At 39.8% G+C, this 19,519-nt stretch overlaps 1 protein-coding gene and 1 long non-coding RNA gene across 2 annotated transcripts in view; both read left to right on the plus strand.

Annotated features, from left to right (window-relative positions):
• Window positions 1–648: 648 nt before the first annotated feature.
• LOC135733733 (Fc receptor-like protein 5) overlaps window positions 649–19,519 on the plus strand; it is a gene marked incomplete at its 5' end in the record, with an annotated part of 237,936 nt that continues 219,065 nt past the window's right edge. Inside the window, 11 exons of the mRNA XM_073813736.1 lie at window positions 649–952; window positions 1,146–1,436; window positions 1,625–1,915; window positions 2,623–2,895; window positions 4,480–4,761; window positions 4,845–4,970; window positions 5,105–5,275; window positions 5,389–5,667; window positions 6,854–7,105; window positions 7,193–7,396; window positions 13,274–13,363. Of these exons, the coding sequence (XP_073669837.1) occupies window positions 649–952; window positions 1,146–1,436; window positions 1,625–1,915; window positions 2,623–2,895; window positions 4,480–4,761; window positions 4,845–4,970; window positions 5,105–5,275; window positions 5,389–5,667; window positions 6,854–7,105; window positions 7,193–7,396; window positions 13,274–13,363 (2,563 nt within the window). The remainder of the gene's footprint in view (window positions 953–1,145; window positions 1,437–1,624; window positions 1,916–2,622; window positions 2,896–4,479; window positions 4,762–4,844; window positions 4,971–5,104; window positions 5,276–5,388; window positions 5,668–6,853; window positions 7,106–7,192; window positions 7,397–13,273; window positions 13,364–19,519) is intronic.
• On the plus strand, window positions 13,719–14,947 carry LOC135734121 (uncharacterized). The gene is made up of 3 exons (XR_010527174.1): window positions 13,719–13,810; window positions 14,530–14,589; window positions 14,696–14,947. It is a non-coding gene; the product is annotated as an uncharacterized lncRNA (long non-coding RNA).

Here is a 19,519-nt window from a genome sequence, read left to right on the forward strand (position 1 = left end):
GCATTTTGGTTCTGCAAAAAAGTCCTCCGATGATGTAATATGACAATTTTTGCATCATCGGAGGACTTTTTTGCAGAACCAAAATGCAGATATCTCTCCTCTCAGGGGGAAATGATGGAGGGAAACATGGTCATTCAGTAATACTGCCGGGTTTCTACAGATACAAAGCTGAATGCTAAATCGGTGAAGTATCCCTTTAAGTCCTTAGGAATTTTGACTTCAATGTTAAAAATGTTGGTTGGTTTGCAAATAAACAAGCAGCTTTATAAAATGTTGGGTAAATTGGGGCAAATGTGTAAAGAAATAGCAAAAAAAAGGCTTAATATTCTTCTATTTTCATTTATTGTTTGAGGTTGTGTAAAACATTGAGAATTGGGAAAGGAATAAAGAAAAGGCACAACTTCTGGCTTAAGAAAATCCACATTTAAGGGATGTCTATGCTTTGATTACACATTGTGATATACAGTACAGTGTTATTCATATTTACATATCATATGTTAAAATATTTATCATGCTAACAAGTTTTTTCTTTGTTGTTTGCAGTGCTGTTTTTAAACATCAAGTTTGGACAAACTGAAGGTGAATGAATTTAATAGATTTGTGTCTTTCATGTAAACAGATCTGTGACAAGATTGTTGAAAACTTTATTTTCTTTTTTCCTCAGCTTTACCCAGAGCTACAGTGAGAGTAACACCAGACAGATCTGTGTTCATTGGAGAGACAGTCACTCTGAAGTGTGAGATAGAGGATCAGTACAGATCATTAAACTGGAGATATCTGTGGTATAAAGACAGAACTAAAGTGATTCATTCTGAGCATTACACTGTAAACAGAGACTCTCTCACTATCAATAAAGTTACTGAATCTGATCAGAATAAGTACTGGTGTAGAGGAGAGAGAGATGGACTACAATCTTCCAAATCAAGCTCTGCTGTTTATCTCACTGTTAAGGGTGAGTTCAACTTGAATGTCTGTAAAATAGTGAAATAAAGACAGAAACATCTCATGTGTGTTAATTATCAGAAACATTATGTCAATTGTTGTGTTGTGTCAATGTTTTAGAGGGATCAAAAATTCAGATTTGTGGGTTAGTTTTCAGAGATCTGTGACAAGATTGTTATAACTTCATTTTCTTCTTTCCTCAGCTTTACCCAGAGTTACAGTGAGAGTAACACCAGACAGATCTGTGTTCACTGGAGAGACAGTCACTCTGAAGTGTGAGATAGAGGATCAGCATAGACCATTAAACTGGAGATATCTGTGGTATAAAAACACAACTGAAGTGTTTTCCTCTGGGCGTTTTACTGTAAACAGAGACTCTCTCACTATCACTGGAGTTACTGAATCTGATCAGGATGAGTTCAGCTGTAGTGCAGAGATACACAGACGACCACAGACTTCACTATCAAGCTCAGCTGTTTATCTCACTGTGAAGGGTGAGTTTAATATTAGTGTTGCTGTAAAATATGTGTATTAACTTTTGGGAACTTTATGTTAATGGTTGTGGTGCATTAATTATATAAGGACCATAATTTGTTTGTTAATTTAATTTAATAAAGATCTGTGATTTCATGTACAGTCTGTGATTATTTTTTTTTTAAATCTTATTTTCTTCTTTCTTCAGCTTTACCCAGAGTTACAGTGAGAGTAACACCAGACAGATCTGTGTTCACTGGAGAGACAGTCACTCTGAAGTGTGAGATAGAGAATCAGTACAGTTCATTAAACTGGAGATATCGGTGGTCTAATAGACATACTTCAGTGTTTAACTCTGAGCGTTACACTGTAGACGGAGACGCTCTCACTATCAATGGAGTTACTGAATCTGATCAGAATGAGTACTGGTGTATAGGAGAGATACACGGACGACCACAGACTTCACAATCAAGCTCTGCTGTTAATCTCACTGTGAAGGGTGAGTTTAATATTAGTGTTACTGTAAAATACAAAAGTAAACCGTGTATAAGGTCTTCTGGTGTGTCTACTAACTATTGGAAACTTTATGTCAATGGTTGTGATGTATTAATGTTTTATAAGGACCAGAATATCTTGGTTATTTATTTGATAATTTAGGTTTGGAATTTCATGTAAACAGACAGTAGATGTGTTTGCATTACCCTTCAAAATTTCCCAAGTTGACATTGAGAATTGAAAATATGGCCAATGGAATCACGTCAATTTTGCAAAAACTCTAATATATCCGAAAAGAAGTTTTACGCTCGCATGAGGTGGTTTTTCAGGCAATTCAGAAGAGGTGTATTTCGCAAAACGGCAATGGAAACAATTTATTTCGTTAACATTAATGTACTCTTACGTTTCCTTAGGTTAAAAGTTATTTATATTGTGGCCAGAGGATGTGATATTAGTAAACCCACCAACATCAGTCAAAGTGATGTTTGGAATGAAGCATTGCAAGGGGAAAAAAATATGTTTTAGTCGCATATCATCGGTTAATGGAAATGTGTCATCTCAATCGTTTTTGTCGACATCATAAAAAATATTGCAAAAATATTTGTGAAAATCTATAATGGTAACGCAGCTTTTGATGAGATTTATAAGCTCATAAAGAACAGATGAACTCTGAGACTCTTCAGGGTCTGAATGTGTTTTATTCTCATACAGGATCAAAACCCAAACTCACATCAGATAGTGTAGGATCTGTACTGACAGATAACACAGTGACTCTGAAGTGTGACATTGATCATTGGTCTACTGGATGGAAGTTTTACTGGTACAAACACACACAAAACACTGAGAAGACGACAACAGAAACAAACTCTTACACAATCCACAGTGTTAAAGTTTCAGATGGAGGTCAGTACTGGTGTAGAGCTGGAAGAGGAAACACAGGCTATTACACAGACTACAGTGATGGACTGTGGATAAATGTTACAGGTGAGAGATAACATGAATTTTTACAATGTCATTGTTCCCTTTCAGTCCAAAAAGCTTTTTCTATCTGCTTGTGGGGACACACTGCATGCTGAAATTGTTTGGAGAAAAGGTGGCTCGCAGATTTCCACCTCTTAGTGTGAACTTGAAGGTGATTTAAGCAATTTTGAGCGTGGCATGGTTGTTGGTGCCAGACGGGCCAGTCTGAGTATTTCATAATCTGCTCAGTTACTGGGATTTTCATGCACAACCATTTCTAGGGTTTACAAAGAATTGTGTGAAAAGGGAGAAACATCCAGTATGCGGCAGTCCTGTGGGCGAAAATGCCTTGTTGATGTAGAGGTCAGAGGAGAATGGGCAGACTGATTTAAGCTGATAGAAGAGCAACTTTGACTGAAATTACCACCTGTTACAACCGAGGTATGCTGCAAAGCATTTGTGAAGCCACAACACGCACAACCTTGAGGCGAATGGGTTACAACAGCAGAAGACCCCACCAGTACCACTCATTTCCACTACAAATAGGAAAAAGAGGCTCATCAAACTTGGACAGTTGAAGACTGGAAAAATGTTGCCTGGTCTGATGAGTCTCGTTTTCTGTTGAGACATTTAGATGATAGAGTTAGAATTTGGCGTAAACAGAATGAGAACATGGATCCATCATCCTTGTTACCACTGTGCATGCAGGTGGTGGTGGTGTATTGGTGTGGGGGATGTTTTCTAGGCACACGTTAGGCCCCTTAGTGCCAATTGGGCATTTTTTAAATTCCAAGGCCTACCTGAGCATTGTTTCTGACCATGTCCATCCCTTTATGACCACCATGTACCCATCCTCCGTTGGCTACTTCCAGCAGGATAATGCTTTATGTCACAAAGCTCGAATCATTTCAAATTGGTTTCTTGAACATGACAATGAGATTACTGTACTAACATGGCCCCACAGTCACCAGATCTCAACCCAATAGACCATCTTTGGGATGTGGTGGAATGGGAGCTTCGTGCCCTGGATGTGTATCCTACAAATCTCCATCAACTGCAAGATGCTATCCTATCAATATGGGCCAACATTTCTAAAGAATAATTTCAGCACCTTGTTGAATCAATGCCACATAGAATTAAGGCAGTTCTGAAGGCGAAAGGGGGTCAAACACAGTATTTGTATGGTGTTCCTAATAATCCTTTAGGTGATTGTATATACACCACCCAACAACCTTCTTAAGGGGTGGCTTCCACAGCATTTCTAGTTCCGCCCAGACAGGGTTCTGTTCCCAGTCTGCCTAGATCACTACCGTGGGTTAAGGAACAGGTAGTGACTGGCCTTTATTTAGTAAGCCCAAGTTCCGTCTCCTCCCGCGTTCCCAATTTGTTGGTCACGACATGACGTCTCCATTCCATTCCTTCAGGGAACGAGGGTTACTGTACATTTGTAACCAAGACAATCTCAGTATTTCAAAGTCTAACAGACTGCTTTTATTATATTTTATGTTTGTTCAATTTTACGACTGTGCATCTCAACAGCCTGAGATCATACTTTCATAATATCACACGTTGTTTTTAATATTGTGTAATACATCTGTGTTTGCACAGATAGTCCTAAACCTGTAGTGAGCGTTGATCCTGACAAACAGCTGTTCAGCGGAGAAACTGTTACTCTGAGATGTGACATACAGGATACAGGAGACACTGAGTGGACATACAGCTGGACTGCAGAGAAGACAAATAACAGAAATATAATCACACAATGCAACACACAAGAGTGTAAAATCAACAACATTCAACACACTGCCAGTGGTAAATACACCTGTAGAGGAAAGATACGTAAACAAAACACTGAGATGAGTGATGCTGTTACACTGACTGTATCATCAGGTGAGTTTATATGTTTGTTCATCATTATTAGTGTGAAGAGATGAAGTGTAACATGTTATTCATGAGAGATTGATCACTTTCAGATAAACCACAGACAGTTTTAAGTGTTTCTCCACAGCAGTGGTTGACTGAAGGAGATTCAGTGACTCTGATGTGTGAGGTTATAAATTCATCTACAGGCTGGACATTCAGCTGGTTCACTGTACAGAGTCTTTACTCAGGTAATATCTCATTCATCTCATAACAAATACATCATCTGGTATTATTCAGAACATTTTAAGGGTTAAATGAAATTTTCAGTATTTCATTTTAAAAGCATGTGTATCACATTTTGACTCTACAGTGAATAAATATGATTATAAGCTGGTGTCAAACAGCAGTGGAGGATCTAAAGGCAACTACACAGTGAATTCAGTGACTGTGAATCACACAGGAGTTTATATGTGCAGAGCAGAGAGAGGAGATCCAGTCTATCACACAGAGTACAGTAACACACAAACACTGTGGATCACTGGTGAGTTCATCACACACAACTAAACAACAACAATCTCTTACACTCTATGTCTTATATCATTCACTTATTCATTTATCTCTTATAAAGATGATTTTCTGTCATTTTCTTCTCAGGTGTTTCTCCTTCAGTCTCTCTGATCATCAGACCCAACAGATCTCAACACTTCTCATCTGAATCTCTCTCTCTGAGCTGTGAGGATCACAGTAACTCGACTGGATGGACAGTGAGAAGATACACAGACAAACTAAACCCTTGTTTATCATCAGACTGGAGATCTACAGGAACAACATCTACATGTACAATCAGATCTCTCTACACATCTGATACTGGAGTGTACTGGTGTCAGTCTGAATCTGGAGAGAAACTTCATCCTGTTAATATCTCAGTACACAGTGAGTCTACAAATCATTATTTATTCATTTTAGAGGCAGAAAATATTTACCATCAGTGCAATGAAACAGATTCCATTAATTTCAATAATCAGTGGATATTAAAGGACAAGTTCGGTATTTTAGACTTAAAGCCCTGTTTTCAGATTGTTTATGGTGAAATAGAATGGTTTTGACTGAAATTTCGACATTTGCGGGTGCCCTGAGAATTTTCGCGTGTTTGTGTTTCAGCTCAAACCTCTACAATGGGTTTAATGGTGCACTGGAACAGTCCTTCCTAAAATGCAGTAAACTTTCGTTTACAAAGACGTGAAACTCACCGAGTGGTCAGGGGTGTTCACTGGTATGCTCACACAAAAATCGCTCCAAAAGACGCATTCCAACAGGTTTTATCGTAGTTTTTACCAGCTCCATGGACTTGTATTAGATGTCCTGTGAGGTACGGTATTACTCCGCGCCGGGAACTTTGTTTCTATTCTTGCAATTGGCAAAGGCGGATTAGCGCCACCACCTGGGCTGGAGTGTCTATTATTCAAGCTCTAAGCGGAAGAATGTACGGGTGTGAGGCGTTTGGAAAAATAGGTCCACAAGTTCACAACGAATGCTAAAACAGCTGTTGGAAAGCATCTTTTGCAGCGATTTTTGTGTGAGCATATCAGTGAACACCCCTGACCACTCGGTGAGTTTCACGTCTTTGTAAACGAAAGTTTAATGCATTTTAGGAAGGATTGTTCCAGTGCACCATTAAACCCATTATAGAGGTCTGAGCTGAAACACAAACACGCGAAAATTCTCAGGGCACCCGCAAATGTCGAAATTTCAGTCAAAACCATTCTATTTGACCATAAACAATCTGAAAACAGGGCTTTAAGTCTAAAATACTGAACTTGTCCTTTAAATAAATATAGATTGTGGTATTTTCTGAAATATAAATGCAGATATTTAGACCAGCACTACAGTATATGGTTACAATGGTTTTCTTACTGGTTGCTAAGGTGTTGTTAGGGTCTCTATTACAGTATATTTTAGTACCTAGATAATGGTTAGAGATGCTCTTTCATTTTAAGTCTATGGAATTTTTATTAATTTTTATCATCTGCCAGATGTAATAAGCTGATAGAAAATGGGAAAAATCAATCTGATATATTTTTATAATTTATATTCATCAGTTATTTCTTCTGTTGTGTAGATGTTGATGTGATTCTGGAGAGTCCTGTTCATCCTGTGACTGAAGGAGATCCTCTGACTCTACGCTGTTTATATGGATATAAAAAACCCTCTAACCTGAGAGCTGAATTTTATAAAGATGAATCAGTGGTGCAGAATCAGACTACAGGAGACATGATGATCATCCCTACAGTCTCAAAGTCACATGAGGGTTTCTACTCCTGTAAACACCCAGAGAGAGGAGAGTCTCCAAAGAGCTGGATCTCAGTCAGAGGTGATCTCTCTCCTCTATAAGCAGTGTTGAAATGTTTTTTTGCATATGCATATATAGTTATATATGGATGTATCTCTGCTTTTCCAGCCACAGGATCTTCATCTCTTGGTCTTATTGTTGGTCTGTGTCTTGGACTGAGCTTAATGTTTTTGATCTTTTTCTTGGTCCTGCTGTGGTGCTACAAAAACAAAAAACTTTCTCAGTCTCCCTCAGCTGTCAGTCAAAAGCAGAACATCAGTCAGACATCAGATCAGGAACAGCCTGAAGATGTTTACAGTCCACTGCCAACTGGTCAGTCAATATATTCATTTATTATGATCAGTGCCAGAAATCTGCTTTTATAATTGATTATATTACAGTGACATCCCAACATACAATCCTTTGAAACTTTATTCATTACAAGAGATGCTCATCTTTATGATCGTTATTAACATTAACGTTTTTCCTGTGTTTTTAAGCTATGTTTGTGTTTAGAGTGTGCAATATAACATGTGTTCATGTTTCATGTGTAAAAGAACTCAGTATTTTTCACACAATTGACTCACTGTCCTAAAAACGTGCTGATGTCTTCCTTGTTATATGAAGTCCCTCCTTTTGAAATACGCAACGAGTTCTGATTGTGTAGCTTGTTTAGTGTGTTGTAATTGGACAGCACCTTAGCTTAGTCTGAGCCGCTTGAGCTTAGCAAGTGACTGACGTATTCCTATGGGAATACTTCCGGGAAGTAGAGGGCTGTAGTCCAAACCGGCCGTTCGCTGTAGGCTTTGAAAAGCTAGTTCCCTTTCAATACGGTTCACTTCGCATTGCGTCAGTTAGCTGACGCTATGGGGGGAAACTCCTGTTTACTCCGTGACTGAAGCCTATTGGTTAACGTCTGTACAAAGTACAGACCAATGACGTTTGAACCCGCGCGCGGGAGGAACGCGTCCCTATATAAGCGCGGTTCAATCGTCAGGAGCTCATTATTTTCTCCTTCAGCGCGAACCTCTCGCTGCTCCGAAGAAAAAGAAGAAGCCTTACCTCGCCGTTGACAAAAGCCCTGCAGCGGAGTCCAGGCCTAGCGTCTTCCCCTGCCGTTTTCCGGCTGAGAACCGAAGATAGCAGAGTCCAGGTCTAGCGTCTTCCCCTGCCGCTTTCCGGCCGAGAACCGAAGATAGCCTTCGCTTGCCGTGGTTCGAGCCCTGTGCAGCGGACACACGCCTGACGAGGTCTCCCCTGCGGCCGCCCGGTAAGATCAATATTTTTAATATAAAGCTATAAGCTAAAAGAGCAGGCGCTGTTGTAATAGCGTCCAGCACAGCGGCTCGGTGAGCCTCTCTGCTATGAATTTCCTCTGAGCGCGTTACCGGTCTGGCACCTCCCACGCCGGGACCGCGCTTATGCTTTGGTTGTCTTATCCATGTTTCGTGCTCCCCCTGCTGTTCCTCTCTCGCCGGGATGAACACACGGCGAGCCATGAGACTAGATGGATGCATAGACAAGCACACACGGACTAACCCCCCCTGTGTTCTGTCACACCGCAACCGTTCATGCTTACAGAGTCCCTTCGCTCCTTTCACATTCAGTGGCGAGATCTCTGGCACATATATTAATCCCCCGAGTGCATCGGGTGATACCGTCACGACGCATGGCTGTTCTGTCTGTGTTGCTGCTCCCCTCTGCCGTTCCTCTCTTGTTGAGATGAACAAGCGGGGAACCGTAGACCTGGATAGATGCATACGACAAGCAAACACGGGCGGTCTGCCCCTGTCTCTGTCATAGCACAGCCACTCGTGCTCCACGCTCGCGGAGTCCCTCGCTCCTTTCCCCACAGTGGTGAGGTCTCTTAACGGCTTAGCTAGCACGCGGTATTACGGCTCGCTGCCTCTAAATGCAGCTGTCCAGTGTTCAACGATTACAGAGCTTCATGCCCCTCCCCTCCTGGAGCGGCGCGATCGCATTCGTCTGCTCGATAGGGCCGATTCGCCGCTATTGGAGCACCAAGAACACTCATTATAACAGAGCTTCATGCCCCTCCCCTCCTGGAGCGGCACGATCTCATTCGTCTGCTCGATAAGGCGGACACGCCTCTATTGGAGCGCTAAAACACTTATTATAGAGCTTTACTGGCCTGAGCCGATCTCACTTCAGATAGCTCATTTTTCGTCTGCCTGGTAATTTCTCTCTGGTTTAGACGGAATCAGAGGCAGAACGAATTTGTTTATAATATACTGAGGCCCGAATACCTCCCTTTATTCAGTCCCGTCCTATATCAGTGCGCTGAATATTGGTACATTCTTATATATATATACCCGGTTTTTCTGCCCTTTTAATAAACGGCAAAACCGCGGGCCTCGCGGCAGACTTCCTCTCTGCGATGGGTTCAGTCTGACATTAAACTACCTAGACATACTACCCTGCTCCGTGAGCCGTTCGGTCACCGTCACTACTGAGGCTTGTGCACCTGAACGGCTGAGCTCTGGTCTCCGCAGCATAGCTGCATCAACAGAGAACGAAACTGTCTGGGAAAAAGGGGTTATGTCGCGCCTCGGCTGGACTGCCCTGAAATGTTTTCTGTGTGCTGCTTATCCAAACATACTGTGTAATACTGTCGGCTATGCGACCTCACTATAGTGGCGAACGGTATTCAATTCCTCTAAAAAGAGTAATTTCCGTGCTTACTATACTGTGTATTGACACCCACGGTTGTACGGTGTCTCTAAACACTTTATCGCCTTACTGACAAGCAATCAGTAATACGCACACACGGCCCGCTGTCCATAATTCTATCGACGCTAGCCGAAAAAACCCCGGTTTGGCCATATACTGTGTATTGACACCCCACGACTGTATGGTGTCTCTAACACCTTTCTGCCAAATTCGCTCGCAGCCCACCTCAGTTTCTCCGCTACGATGCTGATGGCGCAAACGAGCACGGTCTTACGGCTGTTATTCTCTCTTCCTAGAGGAAGGACAGCCTCAGACTTTTGCATGGCTCCAAGCGTTTGAATCGCGCCCTCTCCGGACGGCCACTCAAAGGCTTACAGCCAAGCGGTTTATGACGTTTTCGGCCATATAGCTGATTTATATTAGCGGATCCGAAGACGCTCACACCTCCGCTCCAATACTCGGAGATATTAAGGGTAATATCAACCTCAAGTGAGCTTGCTACCCGCCACAATAAGTTTCAAAGCTTAAAGCACGCGCACAGTCAGACGCGCGCGGCATCTCGTTTAAGACGGGCGCACGTACCCCTCTAACGAGCCTCAGAAAGCTGAATATCGTGGCATTGTTCATAAGTCCACTTCAGTTTGACTAAGCAAAGGTCCCGCCCCGAGCTGACGGCCGGGAAGCTTGCTTAAGTTACACACTGCTGCATGAAGTGCTGTCATTACGAGCTAGGCCAGCATTTGCTGTGGGTTGAACACGCTTTACGACGGCAATCAGCCTTCGGCGCGTGGAACGCCGTTTGTCTCATATAAATCACCTTGTACTGTGAATACGGTACATTAAGAGGATGATTTAGCACTGCAGCACTCTCGACCGTGTTATTGTGATAATGCGGTCGGGCAATCTACGGTGGTTTCATTATTTACCGAACCAGACTGAGATCTCACCCCCTGAACAAGCTGACGAGTCATCTCCTTTATAAACTCATTGCATCGCTTTATAAGCTATGTTCAATCAGAGTGATACGCATCTCATGCTTAAACTACCAATATTAACCCATTACGATGGGCGTGTGGAGATGGCATCCGTGGGACACGACCTACATTACGTGCCTTATGACACATTGACACAAGCTGCTAGGACCCCTTTCACGAGGCGTCCTTATGCAAAGTCTGATCCATTCTGTCTAGTGACATTTGAAAGTCAATACCCCCCGCGAATCGTGGGTGGAACACTTTTCTCCTCACTACAGAGGCACGGCGGCTCTCTCCCCTACCTATATCTATGTGGCCGTGATAACAGCGAACCACGCTTTTACGACCGACCATTCATTTAATTCACAAGCCTGTCATCTCTCAGATGCGGACGGCGGCGGTAACAGCGAACCATGCTTTTACGGCTGGCCATTCACTTTATTCATAAGCCTGTCATTTCTCAGATGCGGACGGTGCCCGAGGCACAGCGCTCTGGAACTGTCCAAGGTCCTGGATGACACATACGTCTGACGTACATCAGACGATCAGCTGTTCATCTGCGTCACAGATCACTCACTAGAGCACCTGTCAATACAGGCTATTTATGGATCGTTGACGTTATCACCTCCCGTGACAATTATGCTCACTTGTCTTAGAGCATGGGCATGGTCTAAGAGGTTTCTCATTTGACAATTGTGACACGGCCGGCTGGTCCCCGCCGTCCACGTTGTCAGTTTACAGCTTCGACATCCCTGCTTCGCACTACTGAGGTTTGTTGCATTAAAGGTGCGCCCATTAGCTCACCTGTATGCACGATATGGTTTTTAATTATATGCGTCCACCGTGCGCTTAGAGAAGCTCACATGTACACGCTATAACATTTTGGTATACAATAAGATGCGCTTGGGAAAGCTCACCTGTGTACACAGCTGTGTTATGATTTGTGACACATACATTGTTGTTCATCTGTGTACGTTCACGGTGCGTTGGGTGCCCACCGTTACGTTCATCAATCATATTTGTACACATTCACGGCGCGTTCTGTGCACTGATTTATCTATACGCATTCACGGTGCACTGAAGAGTTCACCCGTGTGCGCACAATTTATTATCAGAACACATGACGGCGCGCTCGAGAATCTTGCCGGCCTGTGCATTATAACACTCTGATTCATCTATATGCATTCACGATGTATTCAAGTGTTCACCTGTGCCCGTGCAATTTATAGTCAATACACATTTACGGCGCGCTTGGAAAGCTCACCGATCTGTGCACTATAATACTACCTATATGCATCCCGATGCGCTCGAGGGTGCACCTGGGTTCACACTATTGTGGTATCTGTATAATCCCACGCTACGAACCGTTCTGCCGCATATTATAGTCAGATCGGCCGTTCGTGAGCTTCGCAGATCACTCACTACGTATGTCTGTTGCTAACAGTGGTTATTTAGATGGATCGTTGAAACCATCGCACTGGCTCACGCCCCTCTATGAGCTATGTCCTATATAGAGCCCACTCTCTGCGAGTTTGGCTTCTTCATGAACTTGGTCTACAGGGGTATCTATATCTATATTTGATATCTGCTACGCGGCCGGCTAGTCTTCGCCGTCTACGTTGTCAGATTGTACAGCTTAGACGTCCCTGCCCTACGAGCGCAGGTTCTCTCGGCTCAATCATGCACGCTCATGCGTTTTATGTGTACACCACGGTGCGCTCAGCGAGCTCACCAACGTGACTCTGAATTTACTTATCTCGCACAGCCGCGGCGCGCTCGGTACCTCGCCGTCTTGTGCTATGTTATGTGCCCCCGGTGCGTTTAAACCCCACCGTGTGCGCGTCAACAATTTATATGGTGCTTACACATTTGCTTTTTAAGCTGTGAATATGCCGGGTATAGGGCCACACGCAGTGTCTCTCCGGTAAGGCACTTCAGTACGTTGTGTATGCACGGCGTGATGGGATTACGTTCCCCCATAGCGTCAGCTAACTGACGCAATGCGAAGTGAACCGTATTGAAAGGGAACGCTTAGGTTACTCACGTAACCCCGGTTCCCTGAAATAACGGGAACGAAGCATTGCGTCTCTTGCCGTGCTACAAACGTCTACGCAGCGAGTGTTATTCGGCTGCGCGCTTCAGTCGAATATAATGAGCTCCTGACGATTGAACCGCGCTTATATAGGGACGCGTTCCTCCCGCGCGCGGGTTCAAACGTCATTGGTCTGTACTTTGTACAGACGTTAACCAATAGGCTTCAGTCACGGAGTAAACAGGAGTTTCCCCCCATAGCGTCAGCTAACTGACGCAATGCTTCGTTCCCGTTATTTCAGGGAACCGGGGTTACGTGAGTAACCTAAGCGTTCTGTTAAAGAAAATGTATTGCTTGGCATTGAACTTTGAGCTTTATCATTTTGCAGGCATTATTTATGCTCTTACAGCAACATTACACACTATCTAAAGTTTGAGAAATGGGATCACAAAAAAACGATGTCTTAGACTGAGAAGAGAAAACTCTTAATCATTTCTTTATTCTTTATTATAGACAGTGTAAGTGAAGCAGCTGATCACACCTATCTTAATATTAAACTGAAATCTAAGAAAGAAATGAAGAAAAAGATGGAAGACAAGAAAGGTAAAACAAAACAATGTTTCTATGAAGGCTTCACAAGACATAAAGCTTTGACAAATGTTTTTTTAAACTTTATTCATTACAAGAGATGCTCATCTTTATTCTATTACAACAGACGATAAAGACACAGGTGCAGGTATGTATTGATATCATTTAATGTTGTTTATCTCATGACAATAAATTTTTTTAAGGTTGAACTTTTCCTTTAGCATTGTCTCAGGCTGGCCACAGTGATGTCATGTATTCACAGGTCAACTTCAAGAAAAATAAACTTAAGAGCAAATGTAGAAACTACCAGAGGAGTAAAACTAAAGACTGAGAGGAGAAAACTCTTAATCATTTCTTTATTCTTTTTTATAGACAATGTAAGTGAAGCAGCTGAACACATCTATGCTAATATTGAACTGAAACCTAAGAAAGAAATGAAGAAAAAGAAGAAAGACAAGAAAGGTAAAATAAACAGCGATGACATGCTGAATAACAGATGTGGCTTTCTGTTGCTTTTATTGAACAGATCTATACACATAAAGTTAAAGGGTTAGTTCATCTAAAAATGAAAATTATGTCATTAATGACTCACCCGTAAGACCTCAGTTCATCTTCAGAACACAGTTTAAGATGTTTTAAATTTAGTCTGAGAGCTTTCTGACCCTCCTTTGAAAATGTATGTATGGTATACTGTCCATGTCCAGAAAGATAATAAAAACATCTTCAAAGTAATCCATGTGTGACATCAGTGGGTCAGTAAGAATTTGCTGAAGCATCAAAAATACATTTTGGTCCAGAAATTATAACTTTATTCAGCATTGTCTTTTCTTCCGGGTCTGTTGTGAATCCACATTCACCACACTGCAATGACGCTGCTGACGTGATATCTGGTGCGCTCGAGCTTCGTTTACAGTTTGAGGGATTAGGACATTCGCAACATGCACCATTTTTAAAGTTATAGCAATACCAAAATACAAACAATGTTGAATACAGCGTGCGTCTCACTCAGGCTGTAAACGAAGCTCGGGCGCACCAGATAACACGTCAGCAGCGTCGTACATCATATTTAATATTGTTGTTTAATAATATCTACAAACAGCTAAACTGTCATCTTTTCTCAGGAGTTAACTGTGAATGTTGGGTTGTTTATATTGAAGTTTCCCAATAATTGAAATTTTTAGGGAATTCCAGTGTAGGAGGGAAAACTGTGTACTCTAAACTGAAGAAAGGAGGAGGTCAAGGTGAGATAAACTATATTCAACAAACTGACAATATAATTTACAGTATAATCATCACTTATCTGTATTCAGTATCAATTTTAGTCTTTCGCATTATTATTTTTTTCAGGTGTTGCTTTTGGATCTGTTGATGTGGCCTACTCTTAGATAAAAAAAAAAGAAAAGACGGCAATACAGTAGCTAAAGCTTCATGTGCATCAGAGTAAATGCTTCCTAAACTTTGATTTTCTAATAGCATAAAAGAGTTTACTTATCAGGATATGAGAAGCTCAGATGCTCCCTCAAAAATGAGACAATGATATTAACCGAATGCTCTCGGGACGTATACATTCATCAATACTTACGTTCCACTTAATCCCAGCTTCAGGCCATTTAGAAATACCAGTTTGTTGGCAAAATCCATCAAAAGTCTAATTAAAAATGCTAATTTACAAGAAAACTGTAAGAAACTATAGTAAAAAAAAAAACTTTTTAATATAATAAAACTACAGTTTCTGTTTTGTTTACAAATCAGTACAGAATTTGGGATTTTACAACTTTTTTGTGTTTATTCTTCAGTTTTTTACTTTATTTTTAGTTAATTGATTAGGTTCATTAGATTTTGTATATAAGGACTTAAATAAGGCAGCAGTATAGTTTGAAGAGCGTGTTCTTTCGATCTTCGATATTTTTGGTTCATGATGTGATACATTAAGCCACATGTTAAGGTGTGAACTTGTTGCTAAGTAAAGTCTGTTTGTGTCTTGCATACATCCTCACAGACACACTGAAAACTACGATTGAATCTCAGATGTTATAATTGTAACTATGACAAACCCTTCATTTAATATTCACATGTATTCAGTTATCTTAAGAGCAGACCTGAAATAAAATAATACCTATTTTTTCGTCATTGTAACTCTCTATTCATGATATGCATATGTGTTGTCAAATGGTTGTGCATGACCTTTTCTTACCTATCTTGAAATTTGTTCTACCCTTGTACTGTAATTTATATGGCCTTTATGAAAGACTAATCATTTTGCATTGCCAATTAAAAGGATTTGACGTCTATGAGGGTTCAAACTTTTCAACAAAACAATCTTACATTGAAATAAAACATCATATTTTTGTGTCCCTGGATCAAGTCTGATCTGACAAGCAGATTTATGTAACTTTAAAACCAGTTGTGTGCGTAAAACATGGCCAGCATCCCAGCAAGCAATAACCAAGACAGTGAGATGACAGCTGACTATGAGTAACTTACTTCTACCTTGTCGTTTTTGCCAAAATAACTTGCTACAGGAAGATGTACGATATTCCATCATGTAAGCAAAGTCAACAGATGTTCAAAGTGTTTGCTTTTATTTCTTTTACATGTTCTAAGCATATATGCATCATCTGTTCTTGGACTAGATGTCTATTTTCACTGACAGCCAAAAAATTCAGCCAGAATTGCTTTCTGGGACTTCACAGCTTTATTAAAATAGCGTTTTCTTAAGTGCTTTACATAGAGGTCTTGTATAAATGATTAATAAATCAATCAATCAGTGAATATAAATATATCACATGTTATGAAAACATGAATCAGACTGTATAAGATGCATTGCATTGCATTTGGATTTTTCAAAGTGAGTTTTTCAAAGGTTTTTTATGTTCACAGAAAACATGTCCTCCAGCTTTCAATCTTTATTTCCATGTCCCCATTTCTTGTAGGCCTACCTTACATTGTTAAAGTATTACACCATCTACAGGTCATAACAGGAATAACAACTAATCACATGCATCTGAGTATTTAGACTCAATCTAACACAGTCTCACCCCATTTCGTCAATATTTGACGACACTTGACCATTCGTCAATATGTGACGCGGAGGGTATACCTTTCGCGTCATTTTTTGACGAACTGGGGACTTCAATACTATTACGTCCGTTGCATTCTCTTCTCCTATTTTCTTACCAATTTCGCGTCGGTTTAGGGTTAGATTACGCAAAATTAAACAGTTTACGCGAAATTAAACAGTTGTCACCTGGCGTTGGGGTTAGAAACAGTTGTCACCTGGCGTTGGGGTTAGAGTTAGGTTTGGGTAGGGATGTCATTATGTAAATCTAACCCTAAACCGACGCGAAATTGGTAAGAAAATAGGAGAAGATAATGCAACGGACGTAATAGTATTGAAGTCCCCAGTTCGTCAAAAAATGACGCGAAAGGTATACCCTCCGCGTCACATATTGACGAATGGTCAAGTGTCGTCAAATATTGACAAAATGGGGTGAGACCTGGTTGCTCAATCAGGATGTTGACCTCTGCTGCTCTTATTCTCATAGTCACCAGTAAAGTTGTCCCATATGCTTACATTTTGAGCGTAAATATTACAAAAAGACAATATTACGTTACAACTGATGATGTGATGTTATTATTTCTCATTGCAGGATCACAGTCTGGTTGCTGAAGGAAAGATATATCCATTAGGTATGTCAATGGATTTAGTTGATGAACGGTATGGTTGTATGGTTGTACAGAGAACATGGCAAACCTGGTTTGACACACCAGGTTTTCCAGCTTCTCTATACAATTATCATACCGGTCATCAACTGAATTTTTTGCCGTAACAGGCACTTGTGAACCTACAGCAATAAGAAAAAATAACATCATTAGTAGTCATAATTGTATAGTAATATACAGACTCATAATTCAGTCTTAACTGTCCTAGGACAACTTTACTGGTGAGAATAAGAGCTGCAGTGGTCAATATTCTGATTTAGTGGAAAACGAGTGGAAATTCAGTAGTACAATGAAGATGCTAAAAAGATGACAAGTATAATATTTGCATAAATGACATAATGGCTAACTTACAGACAAGACACCTTCTGTGTTATTATTCATTGTGCCGCCCACCACGGTCCTGCAACATTAGATCAGAAATGTCTTGTCTGCAAGTGTTCATTTATCACAAAATAGAGTAACACGAGAAACCAACTCATTTCAATTTCAGTAATTGTAACTGCGTTACTTGATTTAAAAAAATACTTAGTTACATGCTCATTACTGCTAAAAGTAGTGGATTTACAGTAATGGAATTACTTTGTAACGCGTTACTACCGTCACTGTTTTTAACACAACTTGTGTTGTCCCTTTCATTTATTTTAAAATGAAATAACGCCTTAAATGGCATGACACACACAATGTGTAAAAAATTAACACATCATTTTTTTTCAGTGTAGAAATGAAGGCACCGAAACAGTGTACGCTAATTTTAAGAAGGGGCGAGATTAAGCTGAGATAACCAAAGTAAAAATAACATAATTAAAATGTATCACTTGAAAACTGCAACTGCAAGGATCAATACATATTCAAGAACAAAATGAAATAATAAATACTTTAAATTAATTTTAGTTTTTTATGGAATTTCTGGATCTATAGTGATGTGACTAATGCTCAGAGTAAAATAAAACAACTAGTGATTATTATAATGCTTAGATTTAATCTAAAATGTTTACAATGTTTTTCATTACAATTCTTAAATGTAGACATTCAGCACCAGCAAAAGTTTAGATTGCAGCATCAGTGCTTCCTCAAAAGGACACCAAGATGCTTATTTTGTTCTTATTATGCAGTGAACTTTAGTGTGTTGAAATGTATGGCGGGAATCAGTTCTCCTTTCTAAAGAATCAATTTTCTTGGTTTTCATTTTCTGCTTGTCTCTCAACTTTTGTTCAATGTTTATTTGTTCAAGAGATAGAAATGCAGCACTTAAAACGCTAAATATCTAACTTTATATTCTATGACAATGAACATTATGTTTATTATTAGTAATGCAACAACAAATCATACAAACCATACAATGCACGTACATGAACAGTATTTCAAATTAATACATATTTTAATTTTTTATTGTATTTTCAATCTGTTATAATTCTTAGCAAACTTCTCATCATAATACTCAGGATATTCATTCTCGTGTTTTATCAGAATACCACTTTCCACATTGTGTGGCTGTAGATTATTAAAACACTGTATAAAAATGCAGCATGAAGTTATAACTTGGTTCTGCAAGCCAGTTCAACCTATTTTAAGTTTTGACTTAAAAAAGGTTGACATAACAATTTAAGTTAAACAATTTCAATTGTTTTTATAAGTTAAAGTAACATAAAAATCTATGTTGATTTAACAAAGATGCTGCAATTGTTTTTTAACAGTGAAGACTGTTCTGATAAAGTTATGTTTAATACAACCCACAAAATATAAAATCTTCACCATTTTGGATTATTCAACAATTAGTGTACATTACACATAATCACATTTTTGGTTTGTTGCACAGGAAATAGCACTACTTTTTACTTTATTTCTAATTTGAATGTTATTTAGACAATAAAAAATGTCTTAATTTCAAGTAATGTAGCTGTGTTTGAATGCCTATGTAATGGATGTGAAGAAAACTACAGTTGTTGAAATGGAGTATTGGAAAGTTGTTTTAGAGTCAATGTTTGCCCCGTTGAGTTGATTTTCAAGGCAATTTAATATTTTATGAGGGATTTTTAACCAAGTGTCACCTATTTAATTATATGCATTTTATTACAAATAAAGAAACCTCTTCTATAACATTAAATTACATAGCATATTTACTTTAAACTGAAGAAAATACTTTTACAATGTTTACTGTATTTTACATGTTTAATTCTCAAAATACCACACAGATTAGTCTGTACTGTCATTTGTATCTTTTACCCCATGTGGCTCTTAAAATCACTTGTCAGATTTTTAATCCGTTTGAAATATTTTTTATTTTATTTCAGTCAGACCCAGTAAATGACACCGTTATGCATTTTTTTCTGATCTTATGGGTAATTCAATAAGACAGCGGCATATTGAGTTTTGTGTATTGCACATGTTGCACATTATACTAATGATGTCAAGACAACATATCGCATAAACAAATCTATTTGTTTTTTT

The sequence above is a fragment of the Paramisgurnus dabryanus genome, chromosome 3 (genome assembly GCF_030506205.2).
Source record: "Paramisgurnus dabryanus chromosome 3, PD_genome_1.1, whole genome shotgun sequence".
In the NCBI taxonomy this organism is placed as follows: Eukaryota; Metazoa; Chordata; class Actinopteri; order Cypriniformes; family Cobitidae; genus Paramisgurnus; species Paramisgurnus dabryanus.